The 17,959-nt window shown below is 36.3% G+C and overlaps 1 protein-coding gene across 1 annotated transcript in view; it reads left to right on the forward strand.

The window, feature by feature from the left end:
- Positions 1–17,959, forward strand: part of ADAMTSL1 (ADAMTS like 1) — a 388,396-nt gene that overhangs the window by 271,807 nt on the left and 98,630 nt on the right. Inside the window, exons 7-10 of the mRNA XM_026044037.1 lie at positions 66–140; positions 3,068–3,225; positions 12,602–12,713; positions 14,330–14,468. Of these exons, the coding sequence (XP_025899822.1) occupies positions 66–140; positions 3,068–3,225; positions 12,602–12,713; positions 14,330–14,468 (484 nt within the window). The remainder of the gene's footprint in view (positions 1–65; positions 141–3,067; positions 3,226–12,601; positions 12,714–14,329; positions 14,469–17,959) is intronic.

Here is a 17,959-nt window from a genome sequence, read left to right on the forward strand (position 1 = left end):
CTTATTTGAAAACAGATACTAATTTCTTTACTTTTTGACAACATACATTTTTACCTTTCCCCCAGTGGAAGACACAGTGGTTGCTATTCCGTATGGAAGCAGGCATGTTCGCCTTGTGCTCAAAGGACCCGATCATTTATGTAAGTAGAAAGAGCCAGAGTACACTTGTTTAAGAAAGTCTCGCTAACCCGCAGTGCTTTGTTTAGAGTGYGGTGTCTGGTTTCCCTCTCTTACTCACTGACTTTGACACACAGGATGAGTGGTGCCCTCAGAAGCTCTCATCAGCCCCATTACACTGGTGGTACGTGCTCATTGCAGAACAGAGCTTGGCTGATGTTACAGAATCCTTTGCCCCTCCGTAATTTTTCAGACATTGCCGTTTATCCTTTGCTGCTCAATTGGTACCAAGTCRTACCAAACTTTTGTTTAAAATTAATATAATATATCCCACTGAATGAAGAAATATTCAGGACTGTAAAGTATAAGCTTCTCTACAGCTGAGCTTAGCCACCAGGCTGCTCGTAACTTTAACACGTTTCTATTAAAATAATCTCTGTTGTTCCCATAGACATCCACAAATACACAATTGCACCCACAGAAAATCACCGTGAGATCCTGCACAAAAGGAACATACACGTCAGGCCATGTTCCTTTGGAGTGTTGAAGCTCCAGGGAGTTAAATCCATTATTTTGCAAACCCACCACTCGCTGGTTATAACACTTCTCTGCTTTGCCTRAGGAGCTGTGCATCCCAGTGGCCTGCCTGGAAGAACAGTTTCTGTATTTGAGACTATGCAGAGAGAGATGTAGGCAAACTCATTTCTTTTTTGAAGAGAAGATTCTTTACATACTTCCCTCCTACCTGCCAATGTGAAAGCTGCTCCTTTTTTTGTCAGCAGCATTGAAAAGAGGGTGCTGGCAAATTGGGCTTACTGCAAGCTCACTTAGTACAAGCAAGTAGTTCCAGACTGTAACAACTGCATGAACTGTCAGAATCACAAATTATTCTGAAAAAAGTAGGTCTCCCCTCCAATTTTCCAAAAGGTAATGCAAGTTTCCTACAGTTGCAGTTTCCTCGCCTCTGTGCTTGCGAATATGATTTCAATCATTAGTCAAACAAAGAGATGAAACACAAAATAATTATCTCCAAACTTAATTTTGCAATGAACGTGTATTGACTGGCAAAATAAAGAGTGGATTATGAATTCTGTTCTGTATTCCACAATTTATGTTGAAGAAAGCATTGGCTAGTATAAGGTTAGGCAAGCCTAACCTTTTTTATGGTTGCTTAGGTATAGAAAAACTGTGAAAAATGATGAGCAAATTACAGATTGAAAAAATATGCCCAAAACTTCAGTTAAGCAGACTTTTGGGTATTCCTAAGCTGTTCCAGTAGGGCTGTTCTTTTTCTGCCTTTAGATGATTTGAATTCTTCCCTTCTCTCTTGCCTTCTTTTGCAGTATACATGTTCCTTTCCAAGTTAGCAAACATTTTCATATTTTTGTTATTTTTCCAATGAAATTGAGCTATGATGCTGCTTAAGGAGAAATGAGTTTTTAGCAAGAAAGGCTGTCTTCAGTTAAGTAATATCACATTTCAGAACAAAAAAAGAATTAAATCACCAAGGTCTGCCAGATTCACTGATTGGGATTTAGATTAACTGCTCTGTGTAAACAAGAGTACGTCCAAGTACATCTCTTTTTTTATTTTAGAGTCTCCATGAGTCTATTTGTTCACCCATCAAAAACTTATACATATGTATGAGCTACAATAAGTTTGGAAAGGGGAGGATTTTTACCTGTGAACTTTGGCTATTCTAGAAGTCAATAGGAGGCTGACTATCYATACAAAAGCATCTGTGTGCTTGATGTATTCAGTTCAATACAGAAACAAATACATAGCCATATACCTTGCATAGGAGGAGACCAGTCCCACTGAAGACTAAACAATTCATTAATGCACAGTAAATTATCAGTGTACTGCTTCAGCACCTTACTTCTTTAATTTATTCCCATGACAAATCCTGGAAAGCAGTCTAATTGCTATAATTATTTTTCCTAATTAAAAATTTAGTGCATATTAAAACAATCATTTCTCCCATTTTTACTCTCTGAAAATATGATAGCATCATAGAATAATGATATTTACCAATGCCTGATCAGATTGTCTTTGTTGCCTTTCTGGGTGGGAGACATTCTGGATAATTTCACAAATACATTTATGCGCATTTTTGTAATTCTACATGATGAAATGTATTGTTACTTTGAAATAACCACATGAATCAGCTTACTGGTAAATATATTGTAAAGCATAGTCTGGAGTTGGCAGGGATACTAACTGGATGACGTAATGAGTCTGCTGTTTGATGTTTGATTTCCATTCAATAYATGATTTAATATGATTAATGTGACTTTTTTTGGCTGAATAAAGAAGGGTCACTACAAAACTATATCTGAATTATTGCCCACTTTGGGGCTGTAGAACATACTGAGTATTAAAAAGAGAGCACAGAAGAGTTTCTCTCTTTCCGCTTCATTTTTTGCTTAAYTTAAAAGGATCAGACTACCTTGCAAAGAGAAGGCTTGATCCTCCTTTCCTGGACATGCTGCTCTCAGTTAATTACCTGTCATTGCAGCATGTGCTTAGTGACCCACTTTTGAACATTTGAAGAATAGAAACAGCAACTAGCAAAGACAGCGCTCATCAGGGAAAGTCTGAGTTATGCACTACGTAGGAGCGTGACTTACTGAGAGCGTGTTAAATGAGAATAAATATGCCCAATTTGGAATGGATCAGAATGTCTGAGAGGGAGTAAAAGTGTGTCCCATGGTAGAGGAAATGAGCACAGACCTAGGAATCTGGAAGTTCAAAAAGTCCAAAAAGGGGGAGGGAAAGAAAGAAAAGAGGAAGGTATGGGGATATAAATAAACTGTGGAAAAGAACAAAAGTTTCATTAATTCTAATTTAGAAATTCTAATTTAGAAAGCAAATCTACATTCCACCTCCCATTGATTTTTTTCCACTTTAACTATGGTTATTTGATGTTATATTGTTTTGGATTTGTCAGATTTGGAAACCAAGACTCTCCAAGGTGTGAAGGGTGAAAACAGCCTCAGCTCTACAGGCTCCTTCCTCATGGACAATTCTAGTATCGACTTCCAGAAGTTTCCTGACAAGGAGATACTGAAAATATCTGGGCCTCTCACTGCAGATTTCACTGTCAAGGTGAGGGTCATCGATCAAATAYATCTCTTGTGGCAAAATTAATCAGGAAATGAGGTCAGTGCATTAGAAAGATGAGGGAGATTTTTGTAGAGTTTAATTTCTCAACAGATATTTACTACAGAGCCTAGTGCAGGCTACCTCTTGAGCTCTGCATGAAATTCTTTATCAGTACCTATCTTCATTTGATGGTCCTTGGAAAAGAGATTGATTTTTTTCCAGGGAAGGCATATCCAGTGTGTGCCCTAAAGAGAATATATGAACATTTTACAAGCCAAGGTAGATTCCTTTCTGTAGATGCTGTTTGAGGTTGGTATAAATCAAAGGTCATGCAGCTTGCTTAGTTTGTGACAAGCAGGAAGAAAGAGARTCTGTCTTTTCACTCCATAATTTGTGGGGGTTTTTACATGTAATTGCACAAAATACTGTAATGTAATGGAGACAGAGGTCCCTAAGCTCCAAAATAAATGGGATGACTTTACTTCAGAAATCATGGTGTCATTTTGAAGTTCTGCTTTGTGTTGCACTGGCAATAAGTATCAAATTGTTTCCTCCCATTAGAGCATTTCTGTTCTTCCAGGTAATATAAACCACATTGCTGGAAGCAATACACAGGTTCTATAGGAAAACATACATACAAAAATGAATATTTGGGAATCACAATAAAATAAATCTTTTTTCAGTGCGGTGAAGGAACTTGAAGGATTTCAGCTGTGAAACTCTAAAACCTATATCATGTCCAAGCCTACATAAGTTTTTCACCACAGGCCCTAGAGACAGGGGACATTGATTTAACTTCCAGTGATGGCAGCTAGAATTTTGAATTGTAAATTTGAAAACACTATTGGAGATTGGATTGGGTTGACTTGGACTAGGTTAGACTGATTTGGAGTAGTGTCGTTTAGATGTTGCCCTAGCAATATATTTGCAACTTCTAATATAAAACAAGTCTATCAACAAAAGTGCATGATGAACAGAACCACAAAAAGCAAGCAGAAGTTATCCCTGCTGATTCAGAAAGACAAGTTTGACCTTTTGACCTGAAGAGTGCACTCCTCTTTTTTTTTCTTTAATGAGTGTGTCCCAACAGAACAGATGCTAGTCAGTTCAAAATGACTAGAATATTTTGTAAATTTTTTTGTGTTAAATATCTTTATCTGGATCTGACATCCAAATGACGAAAATGACATATAAAAGATATAATATTATGAATCATCTTTCATTTTGTATTTAAGGCAGCTTGGTTAATTAGAGTATATGAGCTATAAACAAGTAGCTCATGGATTGTCGAGTAGCTCAGTGAATTGGTCCTGAAATCAGGAGGGGATGACTGTGTTCCTGGGTTTGCTGTTGTTATCTCACTTGATTGGAAAAAAAACCTTTTCCTCTTCTTGCTTACACATCCCTCTATATCGAGGGAGGTGAGACCTGCCTGTTGAACTACCATGCTGCMTCTGTATGCTGATCGTGTGAATAGTCTGAGCGCTCAAGCTGGCTCATTGCTGGCAGAACCAGTACTGTTGAGTTCTATCTACCTTTCTGTCAGTGGTGGCTGCTGGTGCAGTCTGTCTCCTCAAAACAGATTTGGTTGGAGAATGTACTGTTCTGGAGAGCTTTACCCATCTGTCAAATACAACAGGAATTAAACAATGCTTGAAAGTAATCAGGGTGGAATTCAAGCATTGTTGTTTTTTTTTTTTTTTCCCAGCCTTTTACATTAGCAACGTTAATAATTTAAAAGGAGGTTTATGCCTGGCTAATTGTTGTGCCAGTGCCGTAAGAGGACTGGCATAAGAGGACATAAGAGAACATGAGTGCCATGTTSTGCAGATAAAATGTGGTTGTGTTCTCTTGAGGAGAGTTAACATCAGGACTGGGATTTTGGCCCCCAATTAGCCAAAAAGTTATAGCCAGGGTAGAGGTCAGAGTTAGATGATGGGTTATACAGAGCGTGAGTGCTGGCCAGGTGCATTTTACCTCAGTTACGACCTCGGACTGATGGAAAACTGCTGGGGGGAAGAACTGTATTGGCATTGGAGTGCAGATTAACAAATGAGACTGGAACTTAATCCAGCTTCCTGGCACTTGCAAGAACTTGCAGGACCCAGTGCATGAGCAAGTGACTCAGCTAGCAGAGGCTGCTGGGCTGCACCAAGCTTAGGCTAGGATGGGATTAAGCAAACAATTCTGGACCAGGAGCGCACAGTAAGAAGCAAAGTAAGATCTGGCTTTTATACTTGCATTAGGGCAGAGGCCAACAAGGACTTGTATATCTATTATATGTATGTACATACATTTGAAATAAATATATCCACACACACCTATTTGTGTTTACCCTTCAGCTGCTACACTTACCTTTTGGGACAGATTCCACAAAGRATTATACATTCTGTCAAATAAAGAATGCTTCTTGTTTTTTAATCTTCAATATAATATTTTCATGGATTTCTTATGGTTCTCTCACAATGAGAAATGGTTTATGGTCCCTGCTTATCCATTTTCTCCGTGTCTATAACTTTAGACACCTCTGTCATAACTTCTACTGCCTCTTTTCTAATCTGAGAAATCCTGTTGCATTTCGACTCTCATCAAGTAGGTCCACACAGTGTACAGTGGATATTTTATAATGATAACTAAAAACATGATATATGACTATTATGTAAATACAGCAATTGATTAATGTAAACATTTATATATACATATGTGATTTAATAAAAATAGTTTAATATTTATTTAATATAATTACCTATATAATATATCAAGCTATATTTTTGAGACTAAGTGACTAAACATAGTGTTCAGGATACAAATGCATTCTATTTGTTGGTACAATAGCCTGTTCTTTCCCACTTCACTATTAATTCAAAATTTTCTATTAATCTTGTWAACTGCTGCTGCAAACTGAGCTGACATTTTTAGAGAAACACCAACTAGCAATTCTTTGTTTTTATTGCTGAATAGTAGTGGCTAATTTAGAGACCAGTTTATATAGAGACCTTATATAATTAGGATTTTTTTTTTCTGTAGACGTTATTTCTTTTTTATTGAATTTGAATTTAGTCTGTGAAATCTTTGAGGATTTTTCATAGCCCTTTTCATTTTTACCTGCTGTCTATAATTTTTTCTTGAGAAAATTTTGAACAATACTTCTGATCATTTAGCATCTGGCTGATAATAAATGTCATTGTATGATATTTTTGATGACATATGGCCCTTTTAATCAGCTGTTATTTCATGCAAGAGTCCTCCTAAACCAAATCCTTTTATGATCTTTGATGAGGGACACAGGAAAACTTTTCTAAGAATCCAAACGCCTAAGTCACTAGTGCCCATCATGATCTTTTGACAAGGAAAACCACAAAGTCTGGGGAACATCACCCTTCTAGGGGGTGCATCACTAATTTTTGCTTCATAGTTTCATTCTACCAATTGAACCAGTATGGTGATTGAGGTTATTTGTTTGCTCAGGGAGGCACTTCCAAAAAACTTGTGCTGGGTTTTTTTGTTTGTTTGTTTGTTTGTTTGTTTTATTTTGTTTTCCTGTGATTAAAGCACTAGCATTCCCATGGCAGTAATCTAGGTGGTATCAAACATGACTTTTATTCTTGAATTGTTTTTGTTCCTTTACTACGGGATAGTAAAGCACTGGGTGAGTACTGTTTCGATCTGGAGATTTATTACCATTAATTACATATTTATTAAGAATACTACTGGTCTAAAGTCTCTTCTACTTTCAATTTTTAACTTGGGACAATTGAAACTTTCTTAGACATGTTAGTTTCTATTTCTTTAGCAAGTTGTCCCTTGTGTTTTTTCTTCAGGTAAAAGATGTACATTTATTAATGTCATTCTGTTTATGTTTACAGTCACATAATGTTCAGCATGTTGAAACACAGCAAGGAGCTTTTGGATGAGTTTATATTTAATAGTCTAGTAAAGAGTTTAAGCCTTTAAAAAAGTGAATCTCAAGGCATCTGAACAGGCCTGAATTTTTAACTGAGTTTATTAAATATAGATAAACTGAATTGTGGGAAAAGCAACAGCATTAATGAAAAGCCACAAGGAATTTGTTAAAATTTATAAATATTTTCCTTTTTATTACCTAAATTTGTTGTAAGAACAACAAAAATCTTATAAATGCAAGCTGCCATTTCTCCATACTTAAATTGTATTTTAATAATTATGAAATCATTGGATGCAGATGTAAAAAGACGTAGTACCATATTGATGTCTGAAATAGAAGCAGTAAACTCCAAAAAAAGATGCATTTGTTTTTAACAAACTGATTTTATCAGTCAGTAGGAAAATTTGAGAGAAAATGTGGATTAGTTTCTGGAGAGCAAAAAGGAAATTATCAGCTGAGACATGATAGATTCTTGCCCTGTATGGAGTGCAGATCATTTGGAATATAATATCTTGTAGAATAAAATAGGGTAAAAGTAAGACTTAATAATCCGTAAAACCATGTTCTGTTGAGTTTTCTGTAGTTTGCATTTGATGGTTATGTCTTCTTTCCCATGATCAACTTCTGAAGACATCCACTGAAGATCAGGATGAGAGACCAAAAGTACAGGGTTTATGTTTTGTTATAAATATTATTCCTCAGTAACTGAGTACTTTGGGGCTTTTGTTGTTTCAATCACATCACTTTCAGGAATATGCTTAATGCATGAGATGAAGTATTTCCCCCCTGGGAGTAACATGATGATTGTTCTCTCAGGGAACAGGTGGGAGGGAAAGGGATTAATTGCACTGATTATGAAAATRTATTGATGAGTGTCACAATTTTCTTAGTTAGTGGATTATATTAAGTTGGTGTCTTGAGTTTGTAGAAGTAAGGAATTGTTTGAAGACTTGGACACAAGATTTTAGGAAAAGTCTCTCAAGGTATAACATTCTGTRTGAGTTGCAATGCTTCAGATATTCAATTTGGGAATGGTACCYGATAGCGGAGATGCAAAGTCAAGGCTGTTTCTTTTTGTCTAATAATAGACAAACTAGAAAAAGGGACTCCTGTAGCTTGCTTAGTGGTGCATGCTCTTGTTCAGGGAGCATGTCAGTAGTGGTGAAATTATCTTTCTGTGGCTGAAGTGGGTGTTAAGGGTAGTGTCTGTAGAAAAGATACAGAAGGATTCTTATTGCTGTATTTGAGATCACCCTTGGTTCTGCGGACGTCTCCCTGATATCAGAAGTTTATGTCTCTGTTGCCTTTAGTAGCTATCTCTGTGCAGCCTATAGTACCTTTTCTAGTTGATATAATGGGTTTCCCAGCTGCCAGCTATCCTAGCCAATTCGTTGCACTGATTTTCAGACTGATTCTTCCTTTGAGGACCATAAGGGCATTTAAGAACAAATTTGTTTTGACCTTGTGATAAATTTAGTTGAAATATTTATACAAGTAGTCATCTTGGCAATTTAAAACACAGCTCTACCAAAGTTTAGTTGTCTTTGTTGATGAGCAGAGCTGATTTGGGAATGTTTGCATAGTCCCTGGTAAACTGGTGATATGTAATGTGATTTCTCTGACTGATAGAGAGGTTGGATTGAGGAGTTCCSTCTGTCTTTCACTTAAAAATAGCCCCAGAAGACAGATGGCCTAACTGAGGATTGTCACAGTTAAGGGATATGAATCCAACAGCCAACAGTAGACATGTTGCCTGGAGCTCAAAGGCAAAGTTCCCCTCAGGGCTGCCAGGGAGTTAAAGCAAGCTCAAAGAAATCATAATGTGGTTCTGGTTTAGACAGTTTACTTGAAAGCCATCAGCATCTCTAATGATTTACAATTTTTTGTATTGTTATGTTATTTGGAAAAAAAAAATTAATTTCCCATAATATATCTGCCTTCTATTTCTGCTTCATGAACACATTATAAAGAGCAGCATTTGCACATTCTCATTATTTTTCAGTGGCCTTACTACATATAAATAGGGATGTTAAGTAGAAGGGATTAAGTAGAAAGAAAGCATTATACAAAACAAAAAACTTTGTTTTTACTGACATGAAAAGCAGAGAATTGCATATGCCACATGAGGATAGCACTCTATATCTTCATCCACGGTTTCTTTTTATGTAACTTAGTACAAGGCTTCAACACTGCCTTTGCATTAATAAATCAAATCCGATGATTTATTTGACACTTGTTAAAAATATCTATAAAATGTTGCAGAAAAAAGCTGTTAGAACTTTTTTTGTAGATATAATGGTGACTTAGAGCATAATATACCAGATAAAACTTCACAAGAGAAAACATATAAATAAATAAGCTCTTTCTTCCTCTTCCAACACAAGATAGTTTCATAAAATAAGAATATTATGTTGCATAGAACTTTGAATTTAACTACAATGATTTAATTTTACCATTAATATTGATAATTTCCGTATTGGTGTACAGGGAAAAAAATGGATTAATACAGACTGTGCCTTAACCTCCACTAGTGTCAAAATAAACCTAGTGCAGTTTGAAGGTTAATCTGTCATCAGCAGACACAAGCAATGGGTTTGTTGCTGTCAAAAAAGTTCTCTCCAACTAAAAACAAAGAATAAAAAAACTCCAGTCAGCAGTTACTGTTGACAAGACTGTTAACTTCCATTGGGATCTCACACTTTGTGAGACTGTTGATCTCTATGTGGACCTTTTTTTTAGCCACAAACTAGGCAGTATTGTTCTGATGTTCTGAACTCCAAACTCCCRGGAACACAGGGGAAGTCAGGAATGTTTCCACTGTGGTTGCAATGCATACAGCAAAGCTGAACTGTCATTGCTTTCTCTTGATACACTTAGAATTTTACTTGAAAGAAGGTGAATGACTGCTATTTTCTCCATTTTAAGGAGAAATTGTTTTKCATCCACTTGAGGATGCAAAACAATTACAGAAAGATGCAGAAAGAGTTACAGGACCTCTTTTAGAGACTGCAGAATAGTCTAGAAAGTTAGTAGAGTAATGGAGAAGGGATCGCTAGGCACTGCAAGGATCAAAAATTTCACCATAGTGCAGATGTGAATATTTCTGTAGGTGGAAGTTGGCCATATGCTGCAAATCAGTGTATTTCTTTAAATATTTAGTTATCATGCCTCATTTTCCTAATCTTACAAGGCTCAAGCAGCTGCTGATGTTTCCTCCTGGATGAAGGTCTTAGCCTTAACAAACTGTCAAAGAAAAAAAGAAACATTTTTGTTGCATGGAATCACCATATACTCGTTCTTCTTTACTCCTTAAAGAAATAAACAGTCCTATGTCTGCTTATTTCACCTTGCTTGTTTTGTATAATTTTAGCTCATGGCCGCAGCTCATTGTAAATCTTTCCCACCTATGTTGTTATGTCACATGACTATATGGTATAGTACTATATAGACATATGTTATGTCATATTGACTAAGTCAATGTCTTCCACTTCAGGCTGGAAGAGATTTGCATCTGTCTTTTCTCAGTGCCGAAGCAGACAAATAATTCTGCAGACACACAGGAATTGTCTGCAGGGAGAGGGCCTCTTGCGTCTTCCTGACTTTTTATGTGATTTTTTTTCCTCCTCATCCTGCTCTATTGTAGGCTCTGTGTGAGCTCTTGGTCTGTTCGTCATGATTCACCACAGACCTGAGCAGACCTTTTGGTTTTCAGAATCACTGATATTCCTTTAAAACTAAAAGAGAAGAGCAGAGTTCTCCCTAGCAAGGTCTTTTTATGCACACTCAGACCAGAGACCTCCCAGAACAGCTTCCAGCAGAACAGAACATTTTCCCAGGAGTGTATGACGCTTTCATGAACTAAGAAGGATCTTTCTGAAGTGTGTGATTAATGTACTATCCCTGCATGAGGAATTAGATATCCTGTTTCTGACACACAGACCCAAATGATATTAATCCATGCTAAAGGCCTACTATTTGTAAAGAATCTGTATTTCTACAGCTGTATTTTTTTTTCTGTTGGGAATTTACATCACTGTTTACTCTAATTAGAAAAAGGCAGCCTTAGTCTCCAAGGGCCAGATCTCTTACAATCCTGAACATATCCTCCGGCATTTCTGTCTTCCTCCTTTTCTCCAAGAGTTTCTGTGATTTGTAATCATGTTTCTTTCCATGTACTGGGGAAAACAACAACAAGCAACCAGATTACTCTGTTCAACTCAATTTATCATATCTTTGCTTCTGTTTTTCAGTCTAATATATTATCTTTTATGGTGTCTCTCAGTGCTTAGAAAGAGAAAATGAAAAGAAGATTGAAAAATCATGTTTCCAAGATAGAAGAGTATTGTTGAAAATGTGAGAAAAAAAAAAAAAAAAAAAGAAGAAGTCAGAATTGAAATATTTTAAGCTGGTCTGAAGAAAGGACAGGGGCAGTCACTTTTCAGAGTAAAAGTACTTAGAGAAGGATACATGTTTCATGGTTGTGACTTCTGAGTTTTCCATTATGCCACATGATTGTGTCCCAAAACCAGAGATGCTCAAGCAACACTGATGCATTACGTCCTAGGGAGAACCACCAGCAAGGAGAGGTCTATAGTAACATTCTTGATCTTACTCTTGGCAGGTAATCATGGAAGGGGTTAGAGGTAAGGACAAGGACTCCCCTGTGGAGATTCTGAAGTCTCCCTGACTTCACAGACTGTATGAAACTCTCCCTGATGGCATTAAACAAGAAAGTTATTTTTTCCTGGTCTGGGTACAAACAGACCCACTTCAGAAGTGAAGGTCTCTTTCCTTGTTGCACTGCTTGCACTACAAAGTCTGCCTTAAACTTAGGAAATCTTTTCAACATGCCAAGTACATAAAGAGCTTTCTGCATAGTCCCTTAATTTCAGTTAAGAGTCCAAGCCTATGACAGAAAGGAGGATTTAGAGAGCCAAAATGACATAACTCTAAGTACTACGGAGAAGAAGGAGAGATCTCATCTCAGAAATTATAAAAAATGCAGAATTACAGCTTTTATACTTATATATATTTGTATTTTTTTACAGCACAGCCTCCTACTTTTATCTTACCTGTCTGATATATTATATGTGGTTGCAGAAGGTGCCTTGAAATGCTAAGGCTCTAACACTTATTTGAATTTTACAGGGCCAGATCATAGATAGATAATCCGATACAATTAAAAACAGATCATATCCTTTGTCTCCATAAAATTACTCAGTATTCATCTTGCCATTATTTCAGAACATCATCTGTAAAACACCATTAATCAACAATTTATTCTACTATGATTTCTAGTGACAGTTTTGGTGTTAGTGCCACAAGCCTGTGCTCTATTTTCTGCATTTCACTTTCCACTTACAAAGTACTTCCAGTATTTCATATACTGTCCAGTATTCTGCAAGGTGCTTACAGCAGGATGTTTCTACCTAGCATTTATGTCAGGTTCACCCTTTGGCATTACATCTCTTTCAGATCCGCTATGCTGGTGCAGCCGACAGTTCAGTTCAGTTTATCTTCTACCAGCCAATCATTCACCGATGGAGGGAAACTGATTTTTTTCCTTGTTCAGCATCCTGTGGAGGAGGTAATAAATTACCATTGTATTCCATAAATAGTTACTTGTATACAGGATCTGTCCCAGCTGCTAGACTGGACCTTTAAAGTGGGCCAGATTTGAACATGTACACAGCTATATCTAAAGGAAAAGAAGGATGTAGTAACAATGGCATTGTGGATTTTTTAATAGCATAAGAAGCTCTGTACTTAGGTGTCTGCACTTAGTGCTGTAGCTAGCAAGTGAAAGGATTTTCAGCCCTGGGCCTCATGGGATTCAGGCATTTGCTTGCATCAAAAAATGTCTCCTTTCTCTATTCCTACCCACTCTCCATCAGTAATTTTATTCTTCTGAAATGAAACTAAATGTAAACGGTCTGAGAAATCTGGGCCTTTAGTTCCTTTTTCTCCTTCAGACTTCTGAGTTTGTATTTGATTGTACTGATTTCTTTTGTTTCTCACTGCATGGGATCTAAGATGGGAAAAGTCATGTTTCTTCAATGTCCAGTAGTTCCCACTTAGCATTTTGGGAGTATCTGATTTTGCACTAAATTTTAGCCCACTTCTGACAGGTTGGGACAGGATGGATATTGTTCTCCTGATGCTCATGAAATGCAGAAATCACCAACATGAGTGACTGCCCATATTTTTCTTTAATCTTTTACCAGTTTAAGTTATATTAATAGCAATAACATCTATAAAAACRTGAAAGACAAGCTGTTTTTGCGAGCAAATGGTGATAGTACATAATGTTACTATGACTTAGTTTAGTGTGTGATGATTTTCCTGGGAAATAAGCAAATTTACTACTTTGAGTTTCTACCTATTTTTTCTGCCTCTCATTTGGATAATACCAAATTAATGGGATAGGAAAATGAATTAATCTTTGCCAGGAAATCTGAGAAAAAAATGTGACATCTCCCTTTCGAGAAGCAACAGCATTGTGAAAGCGAAGGTGTCAAGACAAGTATTACTTTTGTGATGAGCCAAGGGAGGAGAGACAGAGAACGATAAGATTMTTTTTGTTGAAATACAGGGCAAACACTTACATGGTAGAAGCAAAATGTGTGAGAAATTCATCTCCTACCACACACACTGAAGTTTCTGATACCTGAGTGTCCTCTGTGGAACTATAAATTCTCTGAATGCTTTTTTGTGTGTGTGTGTGTGTGTGAATAGGACCTTGGAAAATTGATTGTAATATGTAATTAATCTTATTTTTTTTCCTGAGTCATGTAATTCAATTGCAGTTCCACCAGGTCMGGACTACCTTTTGCTATATTTATGAGCATTATCTGTTATAAATACAAAACAGATTTTAAATAATAGCAACCGCTGTGTGAATTCTGAATTAGATTCTCCTGTGTCACTGCAGTTTTCGAAAAAATCTATGGACAGATACTTTTGTTGCTAATTGGTATATGTGCAGGTTCTTTAAGCCTGCATTTAGACATGTTTTGTAGAGCTGATGATAAACTGCTTTGAAAATCTGTAGGATTTCCATTTTTCTTGTAAATTGTTACTTTAATATGTCCAAGAAAACTGGWGTTTTCAGTAAGCTTTCTTTAAAACCAGGACTTAGACATATTTTAAAGAGGAAGAGCAAGAACAAATCTTGTATATTCTTTATCTCATTGGTTATTGCAGGTTATCAACTGACATCTGCTGAATGTTTTGATCTGCGAAGCAACCGAGTAGTAGCTGATCAATACTGTCATTATTATCCTGAAAATATCAAGCCAAAGCCGAAACTTCAGGAGTGTAACCTGGATCCTTGTCCTGCAAGGTCAGTCAGTTCTAACTTTCAGAGAGACCCCACTCTAAATTAGTAAAATAGAGCAGGTAAACATTCCTGTAATGGTTTATTCTCCTTCAATTTAGCCTGTAGTGTAATTCAAACATTTTCTCATAATGAAGATACACTGTTAAGAATATAGATTATGTTTAGCACCTGCATATTACAAATATTGAATTTGAAATGGTTGTTTCTTCCCTCCAGATTATATTTTGCCTCGTTAAGCAATACAAAGTATGAGAAAACAAATTGCCCATGATAACATCCCATGATCAACACATGCCTCGTAAGTTTTAGTGAGGCATGAAAAATTATCCTGCGGGAAAAAGTGTTGCTAGAAATTGACTGTCATCACAATTAGAGGCATTATTTTTATGTTTTTTACACTTTCCCCTTGATGAAAAGATTACTTGCAGTTATGGCAGCTTGTAAGAATGTGATACAGGTTTTTTTCTAATCACCAGTATCCTTTAACCTTGCACAGAAAACTACTCTCTACTACCTTGCTAAGCAACCTTTCTCATTACAGAAGGAAGATAAAAGTAGCAAAATCACAGAGCTAGATCTCTAGCATATTAGAGAAGGAACAAATRTAACCACAAAAAAGACCAGGCCTGTTTTGCACCAATTCCCCTGAAATTCAGCAGAAATTGGGCCAYAACCACTCATAAACCAAGAGCATTTATTTGTGTATTCTGAATCTTTCTGTTCTCTTACGTGGCTTTGCTGAAAAAAATTCTTTGGACAGCCCAGAAAACAAACAAAAAAAACAAAAAACAATAAAAAGAAAAGAAAAAAAAGAGAGAAAAGGGAAAAACAAAATCAGATTTTAGAAAATTCAGTAGTTACTTTGGTCCTTCAGATTGCTGGGCRGGGGGCACCAGAGAAAGGAAAAGGTTGTTCTAATGTGAAGAAGGATGTTACAAGGAGCTGTGGGACTACGTGTCCTAGGCCTAGGGTAATCACTTTCCAAACCAGGAGTACTTACTTTARGCTAGGTAAGCATTAGCAGAGCAGAAAGAAGCAATCCAAGATCATTTTTACCTCTTCATCTTCTGAAAAGTTCTCATAAATATCTCTTGACTGTTCGTACCTGAAATTAACAATGAAGTTTCTACATCACTGATGACACATTTAGCTGAAATGCATGCCAGTTTATATTCCTTCACTCTAGCAAATGCATCTGGTAAATACTTTAAACAAAGCAGGTTTAATTACATTGGTGGCTTAAATGTATTACGAGTTGGGTTAGAATCTTTACGGTAGTAAAATRTTTTTTCTCAATGATTTTCTTAAGTGGCAAAATCTGTTCCTTTGATTTTGGGGTTTTTTCTTTGCGTATTTCAAAACAAAAGTCAGTGAAATAGGAGTCAGGCCTGATCAAATGAGAGACATAAATATAAATGTCTCAGAGATAGAGATCATTAAAAAAGACAAAGTGCAATGGCTCCTGTATTTTAGATTCCTTCCTTAGTTAGGAATGAGAAAATAATCCTATATAGCTACTGCTTTTTTTTTATTAGCCTAAACTGTTGCTTTTTTAAAATATCATTGTAGATCAGATGTTTAATTTAACTCTGGAGTTTATGCTAGGGATATTTTCCATCCTTTCCCCAATAATTTTAAATAATGTCAATCCTAAAACAGATGATTGCATGACACATGGGAGGGAAGAAAGAAAAAATAAAACTGCTGGACAAATGTCAGGAAGTAATTTTTGTTTTATGTTTTATATATGACATAATTAGGCAAGTTGCTGTAAAGACTTTGAGAGGAAGGAGATTAATTTAGAAATACATCTCTACTGTTCACAAGCACAAGCACTAAAAGTTAGGAATTGACTTTTTGGAGGTATCCTCACAAAATGCCAAATTATGAATGATTAGTTTCAAAAATGCTTTTTTGAAGAATTCAAAAATCAACAACAAAGAAAAGAAACCAAAGGAAATCTGTAGTAACTGCTGGAATCTTTATACTTTCTTTGGGTCAGKAGAAGAGTAGGTGAAGCATAACAGTGGTGGCCAGGGGTCTGAGGATGTCATCTGAGCTCTACATCATGTTTACTCTGCTCCTCCAGTATAAAAACGATATCATTGTTTTCCTGGTAAAACCAATTTCAATAAAGCATAGATGATTAATAGTTTATGACAATCCTGACTATAAGACAGTGAGTGGCACTGAATAAAGAAATCAAGAGGATGAATGAGTGTTTTTGAGACCTGTATTCAATCGCCTCTTTAAGTCTAGTATATAGAAACTTTTTATCTTACTTCCCTCATTTCGACAATAATTAGCATTATTGTTGACATATTGAGTAACAAAAAGACCTTGCAAAGAATGTAGAAAATGATTCAACTTTTCACAAATGCAGCTTCTCACACACTCAGATGAGAACTGGTGTGTGGAAGGTTACAAGCTCATTGTCTGGTCCAAATCTATCTGGCAAAAYGCAACTTTCAGATATCAACTTATAAGTTAATCTTTTAACTATACAAAATTTCACAATGTGGAAGTTTAGCAGAAGGGTTTTCAGCTGTCATCAGTACCAAGCTGCCTAATACCTTCAAATGAAAGGTGAATGACATTTTTTATGCTGTGGGAAAAGAATCTGTTTAGACTTGACTTAACTGGGTGTGCTAAGYACATAGGACATTTCTGAGGTGATATAAACTGAACATAATGTTCATACTTCCACATTTTCATAATGCAAGGGCATTCCTCCAAAATCAAATTCTGAAAAYATATAAAAGGCTTTCTCTCCACCCATTGTTCCCGAATAGTCTCTAGAAGAACATCAGTGCTGCATCTAGAAACCATCCAGAGTTCTCAGGTGGCATTCCCACCTATACTCTTTTGTACCTGTTATGAATATCACCTATATTTTTATGCCATGCTTTTCCCAGCAGTGTGTTACTATGGTATTCTGTGAGTCAAAAAAGGAAATTTTGATGCAGTGTAAAGATTTCTAAAGGTATCTACAGCAAAGTTTATACAAAACCATGTGTAAGCTGTCCCAAAAACTTAATTCTAGTAAGTCTCCAACTTGTGAGGATTTTCTACCATTTTGCCAATTTAATCTGCACTGGCAAAAACAATCCTGGGATTTGTCTAGAACTTTCCCTGTATGTCAGCTGCCAGAAATTATGTTAGTTCCTATGTAAAGTTTTTGGAAAAATCTCTAGTTTGGGCAAGGTTTTCAACACCCAGAYATCTGAATTCACAGACCTGCACGGTTTATAGAGTCCTCCAGCAAAATTATGATCTCTTCTTTCTCTTTATCAGAAATGTTCACAGAAATGTTCTGATTTATTATCCATACTGGTTGATCACGGAGTAAAACATGAGCAAAACAAAATTTAACATCAGATAAAGTGGTCCTTTCCTTGTCATTTCTTTTTAGCTAATCTAACATCAGGAATGCATTACAATGTAGTAGAACTTCAAGTGCAGAAAAGACAGCTAAGATGGTACAGCCATTCTGA

The sequence above is a fragment of the Nothoprocta perdicaria genome, unplaced genomic scaffold (genome assembly GCF_003342845.1).
Source record: "Nothoprocta perdicaria isolate Ctin4 unplaced genomic scaffold, notPer1 scaffold_104, whole genome shotgun sequence".
In the NCBI taxonomy this organism is placed as follows: Eukaryota; Metazoa; Chordata; class Aves; order Tinamiformes; family Tinamidae; genus Nothoprocta; species Nothoprocta perdicaria.